Source organism: Cyanistes caeruleus, chromosome 1 (assembly GCF_971803275.1).
Source record: "Cyanistes caeruleus chromosome 1, bCyaCae1.hap1.1, whole genome shotgun sequence".
NCBI lineage: Eukaryota > Metazoa > Chordata > Aves > Passeriformes > Paridae > Cyanistes > Cyanistes caeruleus.
In genome coordinates this window covers 119,375,789-119,392,351 of record NC_141701.1, presented here as the reverse complement: position 1 = coordinate 119,392,351, position 16,563 = coordinate 119,375,789, and the positions used below count along the sequence as shown (strand labels likewise).

The window sequence follows — 16,563 nt, the reverse complement described above, 5'->3', positions numbered from 1 at the left end:
TGTGCCACTAATTAAGTTTTTTTATTATTTTGAAAACAACATTTCTGATCATCATATTACCTTCTCAGCAAGAAACACAGAATCATAATCCCCTTCAAAATTCTGACAAGAACTATCATCCCCTCAAAATAAAGTTAACATGCCAAAGTCCAGTTTTCATCCATTTTTCATATGATGGGCTACTGCCCTCCTGACAGTGCCTAGTAAGAGCATAAAGCAGAAGCCACCTTTTCTCACTGAAGATCAGCTGTCCAAGCAAACCTAGATCTTACTTCCCTTCAATATGACCTTTTTTATTCAATCTTGAATATTAAAAGAGATATAAGGAATAATAAAGTACCTGGTTTTCTGCCTTCAATGAGATCTAGCTATGAGAAAAACAAGACAAATAAAGAAGTTCCTCATTCCTTTGAATGACTGTCATGCACTTAAGTTTGTACCTCCCTCTCCAACACTGAAAGTTAATAACTAATCTCCTACAATAACTCAGGTAAACTTCCAGTGCTGTCATCCCTAAGACAAGCAAACATCCTCTCCATATACAGGATTATATTACTAAAAAGTGGTATACCAAGACAAGACTGGAGGGTAAGAAGGGCAAATAAGAAAGGCTAGAAATTCCTAGTTGTATTTTCCATTCTCCAACCTTTGATATCTTAGTTGCTAGCACTGCTTAACCAGTTCTGTGAAGAACACCTTTTGCTTTAATATAGAGCCTCAAAAACAAACTCAGTAGGAATATACTTGCAGAAAGTAGGGAAACACTTGTGTGTATGGACAAAGATAAAATCTTACACTGAACTCTACCCACCTTCTTCAGTGACAGTATTCAAACAACTAGGCCTAACAAATAGGAAGAATAAGGGGGAAAAAATGCTTAATCAGTATTGGTATTTGAGGTTTAACATGTAAAAAGAAACAGCATGCAAAATTCAGTCATACAATTTTTCATTCTCACTTGATCAATCAAACTGCAAAATGTGATGCTCATGTTAAGTAAATACTACAGATCATGTAAAATAATTGACTCCAGCCTGCAAAGAACTGTATAGAACTTTTCCAAAGCAACTAGATAAAAACAAAGCACTGAATCCTGTTGCTTCATCCAAACATTATAGCAAGTAAATCACATTGCAGAAGCAATAAATTTTTCTCATTTTCAAGACTGCACTTTAATGACAAACAGTTAAAGCACAACACTTTCATTTACTCTTTTTCCTCAAAGTTCTCCAAGTGCCCAGTTTTGCTTGCTCCAGCCCTACCTTCCTCCACTTCAACTATGGGGAAATTTAATAAGAGATTCTCAGATTGTTTAGATATTTTCTACTAAAAAGCGTATTTTACTCATAAGCTATAGCCAAATAAGATAACCTGAAGAGCACGTAAGTCCCCAGACATAGTTTTAGTATTTCTTTCATCCTTACCTTCTCAAGGCAATGTTTCTAGACCTTCCATACAAATGGTGATGATCTAAATTATTTCATCACACCATTCACTGTGATCTTTTAGATCCAGTAATTGTTCAATTCCATACTCCCTGCAGAGCCAAAGTGACGTGGCTCCTTCAGAGGCCCACTTACAAAGTCAGAAAGTTTGATCTAATACTAGTGTCATTTCTTACTATAGAATCAATTTACCACAGCATAAACAAAAAAAAAAGAAAAAAAAAAAAAACAACTATATATTACAAAAGAAGATTACAGTGTTATTAAACAGGAAAGTTTAAGCCTGCTATTGAACCAGCATTTAATACCTAGGAAATTTCAAAATTAAATGAAAAATAGTAACTCTTCCCATTCACTTCTCAACCAAAAGTAAGTTTGTTTCCAATTTGAAAGAAAATCTTGGAATTTCAATTTTAAAGTATTTTGGTATGCTTTGGTTTTTAACTAATCAAGACATATGCATTTCCCACAACACATATTCTTCAATACACAGATGGAAGGAGAGTAAGAAATTACGAGACATAACATTGTTATACAATGTACTATACAAAAACCTGTCATTTAAGTTGCAAGAAACCTAGTCATCAATAAGTGAAAAAATACCTCGCTCAAAAATCAATTATGTTGAGTCTTTTGTATAGAGAAGTAGTACACCTTTCAGGCAACTGGTATTAATGAGCAGACATGGCTATAGAATCTCCATCTGTTTTTCTGACAAAGCTGTGACTACTCCAGTCTCTCATTGAAATTCCATTAATCTGGTGCACCAAGGACCAATGCGAAAATCAAAACTCCATCTAACCCTTTATCAGCTCACAATAACCTACAAGTGAACTCTGCCTGTTAGCATACAGCAAGTTATGATTTTGCTATCAATCAGGCTGTTAGCCAATAAAAAAAAAAAAAAAAAAAAATCAAGTTAAGACCAGAGTGCCTGGCTGTGCTGTTTTGTTTGGTCTGTCTTGTTTTTCAGTTTTTTATTTTATTTGGGGGTTTTGTTGTGTTTTATCCCTCTTCCAATTTCTGTAGGGTGTCTGGACATTTAAGCCCATGCATCATTCTCTTTCATTGTGATTTAATTGCTGCCAGCAATCGAGTCAAAGCATCACTGAAGTGTGCTTGAATTTCATTAGATGATATAACTTATGCTACTTTCCTACAGTACCTAATAAACCATAAAGAAACCAAAACACATATGGCTTGAGGGAATAACTGGAAAATTAGGTGGCCATTTGGGAACTGAGTGAACTTTTGAACCAGAGGAACAGAGAAAAAGAAATATTAAAAGGAAAGACAGACTTAGAATGCACACAGAGACGTGGGGGTTTGACCTTTTCAGTACCTAGAAAATTACATTAGCATTATGAAAAATACATATCATGTTTAGAGTTTATAATCCATCAAAGTTTAGATACTTTGTTAGTGCCTACCATAAGGTAAAAGTCAAAAGGACAACATAACAATCAGATTTGACAAAAGGCCTTTAGGTGACCTGTGCTAATTTAGTTATCCCATACTTATTGTTAAATGGATTATCTCTCTTGTAATTAATACACCATTAGACAAAGGTCACACAAAAACTCCAGGATTTTACAATGACTGTAACGTACACATAATATACTAATTCTTTATCTGTTACCAAGCGTGTGCCTTCACAAATTATGTTTTGACAGTAATGCCGCAAAGTCAAATTGCAACACTTTCACAAGTCATACAAACCTTGCAGCCTAAGTCAAGTATATAAAGAGAAATGCCTTGGGGCTTTTTAGCAGAAAATATATGTGGAAGGTTTTACATAAAAATAGAAATGGACTCAAACATAAATAAACCACCTCAATTTGGTTACCTACCGATAGGGCCCTCTATTAACACTGAGAGCCTTGATCCTACACAAATCAGGTTTTAGATCTGTACAGAGCCCTGCTGAACTGAACTGGTAATTATACAAGATCAAACGTCTATGTTATAGACCCAGTTTCTTGAGCAGGATTTAAATATTGAACATTAACAGACTGCTAAAAAACTGAAATACAGTATTGAGCTTCAACAAACCTATTTATGCCTATTAGAACTGAAACAAATGGCACCTTTGGGGATCAATCCACTCTTATAAGATTTTCCCAACATACATTTTCATGCACAGGCTAGGTGGCTAGACTGTAATGATGGATTATATATGTTAAAATCAAAACAGTCTTAGAATGACACATTAGACATTTGAAGAGAAAAAAAGGAACACTGTTTACTCCAATAAATTAAGTATTTACAGACCAGAATTTACCACCGTCTCTCAAATTTGCTTTGTGCTACACTCCCATTTATATTTTTATCGTAAAATATAAATTAGCCAAGTTATTGTTGAGCAGTTATTATACCTACTCTTGTAACTTCCAAAGTAGGCTAAAAATTAATCACCCATCTGTACAAACTCATACGGTATTTCACATATTCTTGCATCAGCATTCTCCAAACACTCATTATTTAGGTTATGAGCATTTTCACTTTTCTCTTGATTAACTATTTTGAAACAATTCTATAATCATATCTCCTATTAAATAGTCATATAATTTTGTCACATACCCTTTATGCAATCAGTACCATGTTATTAAGTTATAATTAGAAATAATGATAAGATTATGTTTGTAAGCAAAAATAAATACACAGAAAGTTGCATTCATCTGTAGTTTTGAAAATTAGCTTGGGTTTTCTAAAAGCCATACTCAATTTGACTGATAATTACATTTCAACCAGAGAGCAAAAAGGCCTGGTTTTACTTTTTTTAGTAAAAGGTCATACTGCCAACATGCAATCAGCTCAGTATTAAAAAAAAAAAATGTGTGATTATTATTGTTCTACATTTTACAGAGTTCTGGACATAAAAAAAATGCATTATTCTGAATCAGTGGTTAGAAGGTTTATCACTTATGCATGTACTTGACTTATCCCTGTTCTGCAATAGACATAATTTTATACCTCATAAAAGCAATTTATGTTTCCAAAGGGAATAATCTGGATAGTATAAAATGTGGAGTGCTACATTGCAGGAAGCATATTTTCATTCAGCAATTGTATTTCGAGATGGAGCTGCACAGTTTGATCATCATATCATGTCAGAAAACATCATTCACTAGTAAGTCTATCTAACTTACAGTGCCACAAATTAATATACATTGTTAATTTATTTGTACAATTTACTACCATATATTATCTATAGAAGGTGTTTATATTATGTATACAATAAGCTAATCTCAAAAATATGGACACTATGCTAAAGCAAGCTTGTTAACTGTTGAAATATTCAATTGTTCATGTCTTCAGAACAGTCGCATTTAGCATTAAACTTAATGAATACATAATAAAACAACATGGAAAACAGCTATGAGGCTTAGACTTTTTTAAAATGCAAATACAAACTTAAAATTTATATAAAAAAAAATTGTACAAAAGACTCTTAATGGAAGGAAATACTGTAAGAATAATTAATTTAATATTTTATGAACCTATTCTGCATGGAGTTTGCAGAAAAGTATCAATCACATAAACTGTTTCATTATTTATTAGATAAATAATACAGTAAGCCATTAAGTAGCACAATAAAATTAAGCAAGAATCTGATAATGTTGAATTAACAAACAATTTGTTACTACAAATATTCACACTGGTTTAGCCACTGATCTATCTTTAAAAACATATGTATCTACAGAAGATGCTTCGTTATCAAAAAACGTGAGTTGAGAAACACCGTGTAAATTTGAGACAGCTTCACTATGCTCTAGGACCACTAGAGAGAGCTCTTCAGTTCCTTTAAAGGTTCTTGTAAAGGTAAGGAAAGTGTCTAGCTGAGCTGCTTATCTGTTTGTCTGTTTTCCAACACTAACATTCACATCACAAGGATCCGATTACATCAGTTCATAGCAAACTGGCAAATCTAATACTTTCTGAGGTAAACAGTCTCACATACCATCAGAAGGTGCTTCATCCTCTTTATCATATCGGTCAGATGCTATTGAGACGCTATCAGGAGGCGAAGAAAGAGAGTTCTCAGACTCTTCTTCATCTTCCAGCTCTGTAAAAGTCAATACACATTGCTAGTTAAATAGTCTATCGCACAAATACACAGAATAAAAGTATTTTCGATAGCAAGGAGGATATTAATTAGTATCTGGAACAGAAAAAATCCTAATTTTCGCGGACACTGGCAGGCTCCAGCGCAGCTGCGAGCGATGCCGTTCTAGGGCTACCTTCTGACCCGATGCGTAAATGCTGCTGGAGCAGTTTCCCTAAACGCTGACATATAATGAACCTGCTCCCAGCACTGCACAGCTGGCAGCTTCTCATGAGGGGGGAAAGGAACACCAAGCAAAGAGAGGGAAAGAGAAAACACTGGCAGAAGGGAAAAAGGAGAGTGCTAGGCTCCAAAGTTCTGCCTGTCCTAGTGCAGGACGGAGCTGCAGCAACTTCCCTCCCAGGAAATGCCAAACTACCGTTGGTAGCAATGACCTCTGCTCACTTTTACTTTTCCTCACTCTAATTAGGCACGGCCTTGCAAAACTGTGTGTATATTCCTCCCATGAAACTAGAAGTGGAATTGCTGTCTGGCAGCACCTGGTATGAACCTGTGGCTTGATGCAGCATTCTGTTAATAAATTTCTTGCCCAACTGAGAGCTCTTCTACAATAGATACAAAATCTACATTATCAGTTAATCCGATGCACTCTGGTCACTGTCATGCATAAGCGCAAAGGTCTGGGAAAGCCACAGTGAAATCGATATTAGTTGAGGCTTTCACCTAACTAGACAAAATTTAACTTCTTCCTGAAACTCACTATATTTTCTCAGATATGTTCAACACATCTAGGCAAAGAAGAGGGGGAAAAGTAACAAACTACATTGCTCCAAAAAAAACCCAAATAAAATCTTGGTGAAGGAGAAAAAACTAAATATGACAAAAATCATCAGACCAGAATCATAAAGTTGATGCTTCAATAGATTAAATGGCCCTCAAAATTCTTGAAAATCATGTAACAATTGTTCAAGCATTGCCTTTTGGTATATACAAACACAAAAAGTTTTCCAGAGCTATCCAAATACCCTTTTCTATTTATGTGTTCCCTTTTGTATCAGAAAACTAATTTCTAAGAATCCAAAATAAACCCATGTATAGTTAAAATACTCTTCTTTACAGACACAGACATTGCATTCATCAGTAGAACTGCCTAACCACAGCTGAGTTTCACTTCCTCTCATTTAATAATGGAAATACACAAAAAATTTAGAGACTATGTCCAGAAAGCACCATGGCTGTTTGTAAAGAACAGAAAGTTTTCCATATAATTGAAACAACAAAGCCTGATATTTGCTTTGCTGGAGTTCTTATACATTCAAAAGTTGTCAAACACTAGATAGGCTTTCCCTTCATAAATTTAGTATGCTTTTTTTGGGAAAGCTTCCTCCCAAGCTCCCAGCCATTTAACAACTGCTCTGAATCTGAACCTGACTCCAACCTATTTTTGACACAATCCTCTCTTAGTAGCACGCCAGTCATCGTGTTAATCTGATCAAAATATTTGCACTTCATCACACCTGTCAAACCAATCAAAAGTAAATTATTTCTCTCTAGAATTCACCTCTCCCTCCAAACAGAAAAATACAGAGTAGATAGCACATGAACAGAAAATACTATGCCCTATTTATAACCAGTATGATCATCTTTCACACTTTGATTCCAGAGACCAGTTGCCTGTCTCTCTTTGCCTATATGTATCTTTATCAGGTGATACACTCCATAAAAAAGACCAAACATGATATTCACAACCAATGGCAAAACTGTTCCACTGTTTCCCTGTCCTAAACTTTTACTAGTACTCGAATCCATAGAATATAGGTGTATATGTAAGCCCTAGTTGTCAATCAAAAATGCCCACTTATCAGCTATGCATAAGCATATTATCATTTAACCTTCATGAAAGTGTAAATTTAAAATATTAGGCTGCATTTCTAGAAGCAAATTCCACAAACACCACACTCCAGCACATGTAATTCATGGGCTGAATGGCAAACCTTAGTATATTTGAATGAATAAGACTTGTGGATGACAAGTATGTGAGTATACATGTAGAAAGAACAACTCCAGAGGATTTTGTCCCACTCAGCAACACATAATCTCTTATGTAAGTTTGCATAGCTGTACAGTTACCTCGCTCTTCCATGAAGTCACCATACTACCATTTTCCAATTACACTTAGGGTTTCAAATCCAGTAAACATTTGTACTTTACTTTCATATAAAAGCCAGATGACCTAGGAACATACATTTAGGGAATACCATATACCAGATTGTGCTGGCTTGGCTTGGGATAGAGTTAATTTTTTTTACAGTAGCTAGTATCAGACTATGTTTCGGATTTGTGCTAAAAACAGTGCTGATAAAACAGGCATGTTTTAGTTACTGCTGAAAAGTGCTTACAGAGTGAAAACCTTTTCTTCTTCTCATACCGCTGCACCAGTGAGTGGGCTGGGGTGCACAAGAAGTTGTGAGGAGACACAGCCAGGACAGCTGACCCCAACTGACCAAGAGGATACTCCACACTATATGATGCCACACTCAGCATATAAAGCTGGGGGAAAAAGAAGAACTAGGAGATGTTTAAAGTGATGATATTTGTCTTTCTAAGTCACTGTTACTTGCGATGAAATCCTGCTTTCCTGGAAATGGCTGAACACCTGCCTACCCAAGTGATGAATTAATTCCTTGTTATGTCTTTCTTCCGTGTGCAGCCTTTGCTTTACCTATTATACCAACTTCATCTCAACCCATGAGTTTTCTCACTATTATACTGATTCTCTCCTCTATCCCAGTGAGGGCAAATGAGTAAAGGACTATATGGGCTTTAGCTGCCATCTGGCATGAAAATAATGACATGGTTATACACTGTATTTGAAACAGCAAAAACCATAGCAACACTGAACGTAGATTCATAATAAAACAAGTTTCTGTTTCATGTCTAGAATATTTAAATTCAGAATGCTCTTAAAAAAAATATATAAAACTGTTTAGAGTATTATGAAGAAACAAATTACACACTCAGTGTTTTACATTTGTCAAAGCATTCTCTAGATGTTAAATCCTAAAGAAGGCTTGAAGAGTTCCATGATAAAAAGTCCTCACTGAGAAAGACACTCAGAACCAATATATAAATCCTATGTCATACAATACTACATTTAGGTACCCATACTTCACAGGAAAAATGTAAATGGAGAATAAGCGGCAGACTCTGTACAGAGTGCAACCTGCACTCATGCAGGACTAGATTAAACAAAAAAATCCTCAATTTTTCATTTTAGAGTACAGAAAAATAGTAGCAAGTAAATAATAGTTTTCATCAACTTATGTTATATACTGAAAAATGTAATTCTTAAATAATTTAATTTGTACAGAAGAACTGCAGGCATTTCAATAGGAAAGCTGACCCATTGTGCTCTGGAGTTTTAACAGGCAATGTTTCATACCATGTTTATGTACTGGCATAAAAGACGGACTACTTTATGATATCAACCTTGGGGTTTTTGCCTCCTAGTTGTCAGGGTTAAAAAATATCTTAGGACTGTATGCTGTTAATATATAAAGATATTGCTCCTGAGAGCTCACAAAGAGGCTTCCTGTTGATCCTAAGCCATCTCTTACATTCCCACTCAGAGTAATCATTGCCCTTTCTTCACTTTACATGCTCCTCCATCAATGTCCTGCACTGAAGTTTATACTCCACCTGTGGAGTAAGAGCAGTCAGAATTGCATTTGAAGCTCCTTGTGTTACTCCTTGAACAGTCAGAGGAGTCAGTGTTGAGCAGCACAAACCACTATCCTCTTCAGGTGCCAAGTATCTAAAAATACACTCAAAAAGCATCAATAAATTAAAGCAAAGCATTCAACTTGCACTTATGCAATAGAAAACCGAACTACAAAGCAACAATGGACATCAGGTAAATGTATTCAATACAATTTGCAGGCATAATTGAAAGCATTGCTGCCTAATCAAACATCTAAAAGCAAAGCATGCTCAAACAAAATGTCTATAGACTCATTAGTTGGCAGTCATTCCATTACAATCACACATAATGTCAGTGGTGCCTTGAACCCATGCCAATGACAACAGCATAAATTTTGCATCTCATTTCTATGGTCATAAAATTAATGACCAGTTTAAAAATACTTCTTTGCAAAAGTTATTGCCTAAAGAAATGACATGAATGTGTCCCTGTTATGCAGCCACAAGTATAATTATGGAGTTGATGCTCATTAATATAGTTTCTTGCTTCCCCAGAATAACATGATTTATCTGGAAGTTGGGGAAAAATATATTAATTAAAGGTAGATATTTAATAGTCACAATAACAAAAATATGTACATGAACTGACCCTGTTCCCCAGTTTCTACAACTTAAACTAATCTCCTACAGGTTTGATAGCAGAATCAATATTTTATATTGTCTGTAAAAAAAAAAATAAAATAAACATACAATGTCATTCCTTATTAAATGCTACCTTTTCCATTACAGCTTATTTATTGATTCAGGAAATAATGCATACCAAAGGGTAAGTTTACCACATTAAGAATGGAGCATAAAACAAATTCTCTTCATTCTAACAAAGGCTGTACTTCAGTTCTTATCCCTTGTTCTGAAGGCTTCCAACAAATTTAGTTGGTACAAGCTCAATATAATGAATAGAAGCATATCACATTGTAAGAATCCAGCTTTTAAAAAATCCAGAATTTTTCTCTCCCAAGAATTCATTTTCTTCCGCAGCATTGAGATTATAATAATGAATTCCTAAGCTTTAAAGATACTGCTTCTACCACTTACTCTAAAAAAGAGCAAGCAAGAGGTTTCAGCCAATGTCTCTGAAAGAGACTTGCTCACATCCTCAGATAAGTAAGCACTTTCAATTTATTTCTAAAAATGTCTAGACAGAATGATGCATTAAAACTGCTCAAGTATAAGAGAAATAAAACAACTCAGGAAAATAAAAAGACGTGTAGGTCAAACCACACTGCTTCTTGCTATTTCAGAAGGTCCCAAGTCACAGCAGGTTGAAATCAGTTCCTCCTGTCCAATCTCTGCTGCAGTAAGAACCCACAAAACAAAGGACTGGATGAAGCCATCAAGCAGACCAAGCAAGGTTCTCACTACACAATTTTTCATAAAAACAAGTAGACAAAGCTGCATTCAAGCAGGAAGGGGTTTACTTTAGCCCCCTGATAGGGGCATCCTGTATTTTTAAGATGCTACTGACCCAATCCACCAGTCACCCTGCAAGAATGGATTCTTCGGACAATAAAATTTCAGTGCATGCTTTGCCATGCAGTCTGCTCCAACACACTCACTCCTGAAGGGCCTTCTAGGGTCCCCTATTAACATGATGATTTTTAATGGCTTGTTTTGTAAAGGTCAAGTAGAAACTCTTTAGCAGCTACTTCTTAAAACGATAAATTTGCAACAACATTGAGTTTGCAAGCAAATATGCTTTGAGCAAGGAAAGCAACTGCAACTTTTGCTTGCTGAGTTGCCTCTCATTCTTATGATGCATATCAGAACAAAACCATTTCATGCTGCACTGGTGGATGTATCTCATGTTACTTGAAATTGCACTTGGCGTGGACACTTCACAGATGACAGCTGTGTGTAGCTGAAAGGGACAACACAATGACTTGCCTACAGTGAAACCTCCCAGACTTCTAGGATAGAGTGGTATTTGGCACACTTTTAATGCATTTGATGGTCTCTCCAGAAATACATCATGATGATCCTCAAAGAACTGGGTAACAACTAAGCCACATCTTTCCCATTTATGGTTAAATACTAACAATGTATTTATGCTCTTGACTACAAAGTTCAAGTGTGTTAAAATATAGAACTCGCATGCACATGCAGCTCTGGTGACCACAAGATACTGACCCCCTTTTTCAAGTCCAAAGAGACTTCTTTGGAAAGTACTTGCTGCCATTTCCTGAAAAAGAGTGTACAGAGGGGGGAAAAAAATAAAAAGGAAACATGACCTCTGTACAAAAACAGAAAAGAAAAAAAAAATACAAAATACAAATCCTTTGCATATAGTAAAAGCTTTAACTCTAACAGCTATACTATTTCCAGGAAGCATAGGTCTCAGGCTCCAGAAACACTCTGCTCTGCCAGAATCAGCACCAGAAGCATCTGACTCATCTAAAGGTTTCCTACAGGTGCCCCCAACAATTACATAGTGAATAACACCAATGCACTAGAGACAAAGATTTACTCTCTATTATGTTACAGTGAAATAAAAACAAAAGTGGACCATCATCAGTTTTTATCAAAGTGAAAAATACTAGTTAGAAAATGTCATGTCATATTTTTCTGCATAATTTAGTGCTACAGATCGGATACGAGGTGCAATGAGTGCTTTATGGGGAACTGGTTCTGCAAATTCCCATAGTATGACTTGATTTGGCTAGTACTCTTGGTGTCTAACTTTCAACACTGAGCCAAAATATTTTGTGAAAAGTGATTACAAATATATATTTTACTAAAATAAATGCATAGAACAGATGGCAAGTAAACCTCAAACACAAATACAGTTTCTAGAGCCTAGGGTGCTTCTGCCAACTTTAGCACTATTTTTAGCATAAACTGAAAACAAGGTTCTTTTAACTAAACATTTTGGCAGTCGCAGTATTGATTCAATTAATCTCAAAACAGAGAAATGGCCAAAAACTTTATTAAGTCAGAATTTTTGACAAAGTTCAGACTTTTATATTCTTAGTGGAATAACAGTCCTATAAAAAAAAATTAATCCAATTTGTAAGCAAATTATCTTTGTTTTCAAGTTTCTTCCCAGTTCTAAGATCTAGAACAGAATGTGACTACAGCTTTTTAGTTTTGCTTAAACTGCTTAGATAAAGTCAATTTCAAATTAAAAGGAAAAAAGATAGCAGTGTCTAAGACAAAGACATTTCTACAGAGCTCTTCAATTTAAGAATAAAATAGATACAATAAACGTCTAATAACTAAAAAAAATTTTGATGAAAGACCAGTGGATTAGACATAAATATAACTATATATTTTTTGTCATAAGAACAACATGGACTTTCTTTATCCATAAATTAACAACACACTTAACTGCAAAAGTGTTAAATCAGGTAACACATCTCATACAAGAATTAAATATTTTCCAATACAATTAATTTTGTGTCTTTCACTTGCACATGTACCCACTTCTCCTGAAATGCTTCAATTTTTTTTTCAGTCTATATAGACACAAAAGATGCTTTCGTCAGCATATTTACTGATCTGACAGACAACATCAGAAGACTTCTTTCTAGGAGGATTCAAGGAAGTCCTCAAATTCATCAATCTGGTTGCAAAGAAATATGTATGCACTTTCTGAGAGAGATGGGTGATTATAGTTTAAAGGAGTCTGGTTCTACTTGCACACATGTTCTTCAATTATTTTTTCATCATTACTCTTTCAAACTTCCTTGCTTTATCCCTATGGATAGGCAGGATTCTGTATGCTATTGGCCAAAGCCCATAAAATAAGAGTTTACAAATAGCTTAGCTATTTGACCAGCTTGTCACTATGTGCAAAGCCAGTGGGATTTCAAAAATACTCAGTGATGAAAGAGAGTGGTGTGGAAAGTATGCCCACGACACATCCTTCTGGAACAACTCACAAGCTGAAGGAGCCACTGTTTAAGAGAGCGGAGTCAAGTATCACTATGTCCTACAGGAAATACGTGAATTTTGAAATTGTTAGTCCACTTCTTTCAGCCTCCAAAAATACTTCTGGATGCCTCTGAAAGGATGACAGGTCACAACTTGCTAGATTCTTGAAAACAGCTGATGTAGTATATGATGTAGTATAACTACTATATCATGATAACATACCATGACAGTATGTACCATTTTTCACCTTCCCTTTCAGCTAGAACAGAGATTATTTTATTTACATTTTAAAAATGGAGTGACTGCTACCACAAAACCAAGAATAGCAAATTTGAAGTTTAAATATACATGGTAGTTTTCATTCTTCCTAATATGTTTCAGTGTAGTTTCCACATTTCTACTCCCACCCCTACTTTTTTCCTGAACAATATTATCCTTTTTTCACCTTATATATAGAGATATTTCTTCTTTCTCTGGAGGGGGTAGTACTGACCATCACTGCCTTCTGAGTTTTCAGTACTTTCCAAATTTTCCATTTCCAAACGTCTAGGTGGGCACAGAGGTACAAAAGAGGTACAAAATTGGGCACAAAAGTTAACCTCCCTCAGCTGCTGCCACAGCTTTGTTACACCAGGAGCTGGCCAAGAATCTGACTGCTTATCTCCATGTGAGCCCTTTGTTCTACACCTACAAAAGTCACACCTAATTTGTACAGTCCTAAAGAAAAAATGACACAACCAAATGAAGTTTAGCACACACTTCTTGAACTCTGGAAATTACACCAACCGTTCACATCACTGAATCATATTCCCTAAAATAATTTGCAGGTAAGTGCAGGCTCTTATTTCCCATAATTTTCTTGCATTTCTGCATATAGAAAATGCACATTAATTTGGAGAAATGTATCCTTCCTTGCAGAAAATGGTATAACTTTCATTTTATTGAAAAATACTGAAAACTAAGGTGCCAGTGTTCACAAGCCTCAGCACTTATACATAGTTCTATGACATGAACCAGAGATATATCATGAGAATTTTTTAAAAGGCAACATATTCTTAAGGATCAAATGTACTCTAATAAAAAGAATAAGACTGAACATAATTTTCACAGAAATCACAGCAAGTTATGCAGTAACAATTACAGACTATACAAATCAAATCATCCATTTTGCTAGAGATAATGAAATCTCATTTTTGTTAATAATTTGTTGAACTGGAAAATAAATTCTGAATCAAATTACCAATGAAGAAAGTAAATAGACTAGAATTTTCTTGACCTTCAAATTACACAAAGCAGTAAATGCAAACTCTGCTTTTTGTATGCAACTCTCATGCTTATTACAGAGTCAGAGCCTCAGGAAGTTATTAAATCTTCAGAAACATGCTCTCTCAAAGTAAGATAGGTTTGCAATGAAACAACCACCCTGCCTAATTTCATGTTAGTAATTTTCTTAATAAAATAACATTTTACTCTCCCACACTCAGTTCTGTTGGACAGCGAAGAGGAAAACTACATTTTGTCTTCTGTAACAGTGCTGAGGTGCAATATAAGAAAACAGCAAATTATTGTAATACAATTTTTAAACAATCACATAGCTGGAGTTTACAGAATCTTGGCAATCTTGAATCTTTGGGAAGTTTCAAATTGCACTGTCCCTTTCAGTTGAACTGTTATGGCTGCATAACTTGATTTAGACAGGCATAAGAAATGTATCAACATGTTGTGCCTTGTTACAACATTACTTGCCGAATATGACTTACATATTTTCTCTTTCTCAGGAGGCACACTGCAGCCTACACATTTGAACCTCCTCGTCCAGAAACAGACAGTTCTTCAGCCAGTGCAAAAAGTGAAGCTTTGCATAGGCTTTTTTTGACCTCGCACTGTGACCCTCATACCAGCATCCACAGGCTATAGGTCACGACCTCAAGAATTAGCATCATGGAAATAAGAGCCCTTCCAGGTTTAGTTACAGAACAGAACACTGTAGCAACAAACCCTTCAGTCTTCTCTAAATTGAACTCTGCAGCTTTGTTTAAACTCCACTAGAAGACAATAGATAACCCACACTTCAGTTTTCATTACTCGCACACTAAATCATCTCCTCTCCAGCTAAAGGTCTGAGCTCCCGCTGCACTATGAAAACATTCATTCAGTGTGGATCGAAAGCCAATATCATATTGCCACGGGATGATCCTATTAAAAGGTTAAAGAAACATCACTATGGAATTGAAGACTTTTGCAACGTTAAGAGAAAAGGCTGAAATAAGTAATCTGTGCTAAAATTGTATCTCCTAAGCCGGCTACTTTTTCCTCCGGAAAAAATAAACCCACATCGCACGGTCTTTCGCAAGGCTGCACTCTTGCTAATAAAGCTCCATTTATACTAAATTTATAACAAATAAGCTCCATAACGAGCTCCATTATCTATTAAATCCTGAGCTCCGTTTGCAGAGCAGTGTTTCCATCAGCAGCGGCCCCGGTGGATGGGTGTGCTCGGGCAGCTCAAGTTCCCCGGCAGCCGCAGCAGGGGGCGCCAGGCCCCTCGGCCTCGGCACCGGGGAAACAGCGCGGAGGGAACGGCGGGGAAAGGGGCACCAGACTCACCTTTCTCCGGGAATTCTTGAGGATAACTGCAGAAAAAGAAGAAGAAGAAACGTCATAAAGCAACTCTGCACACTTGCAAAGCCACGGCACGAGGGCACGGCGCAGAACAACAACCAGTTTTCAGTAAGTTCTGTGAGCGAAACTCAGTGCTGCAAGTTTTCCTTGAAAATTTTGAAGTTTTTGTCTTTCACCTAAAGTATTACTGAGTTTTCCTTTTGCCTTTGCAGCTCAGAGAATCTCCAGTCGTTTCAAGGAAGACTTGAACAAAACCAAATCCAGACCGAGCAGCCTTTTCTAGGAACATACTTAAGATATACCTTATATCTTAAGGTATAAAAACACACAAAAGCATCTTTAATTCTACTAAATCTTCTAAATATTAACAAATTGCAAAACGTGTGCACAAGTAAAACTATGAAGCATATTTTGAAATAAACCAGTAGTCCAATAGGAAAAGAAAAAAAAAATTTCAAAGTGGGTATAGCTGTGGTAAATTTGCAGAACTCCAAATTAAAAACTTCAAATAAAAATGTATTAATAATTAACCAGAAAGATAAAATTCAACACATGCCTAAATAAAAATTCCTTTTCAAATAAGGAGATCTCAACTTATATAATACCTAGAAAACGAAAAAAAATTATCATTCCAGAAGGGAAACATACTTTTATATAGTGTTTCTTTAGAGCTAAATCTTGGTACTTCAGAAACAAAAATAACCACAGGATGCAGTTTGATGATACAGACAAATTATCAGGACAGAGTTATGTAGAACGGCATTCAAGAAGCATTCATGGACTATGAACTAACTGGCAAGT

General features: G+C 35.7%; 1 protein-coding gene across 5 annotated transcripts in view; it reads right to left on the bottom strand.

The window, feature by feature from the left end:
* SKAP2 (src kinase associated phosphoprotein 2) overlaps nucleotides 1-16,563 on the bottom strand; it is a 183,427-nt gene that overhangs the window by 154,511 nt on the left and 12,353 nt on the right. For 3 of the 5 annotated variants that reach the window (XM_086853176.1, XM_086853209.1, XM_086853186.1), the window contains exons 3-4: nucleotides 15,748-15,773; nucleotides 5,407-5,511 (exon numbers count right to left, since the gene is read on the bottom strand). In XM_086853176.1, the coding sequence (XP_086709302.1) occupies nucleotides 5,407-5,511; nucleotides 15,748-15,773 (131 nt within the window). Of the gene's footprint in view, nucleotides 1-5,406; nucleotides 5,512-11,397; nucleotides 11,450-15,747; nucleotides 15,774-16,563 lie in introns of all 5 variants that reach the window. The other 2 variants (XM_086853192.1, XM_086853202.1) reach the window with 2 other exon arrangements.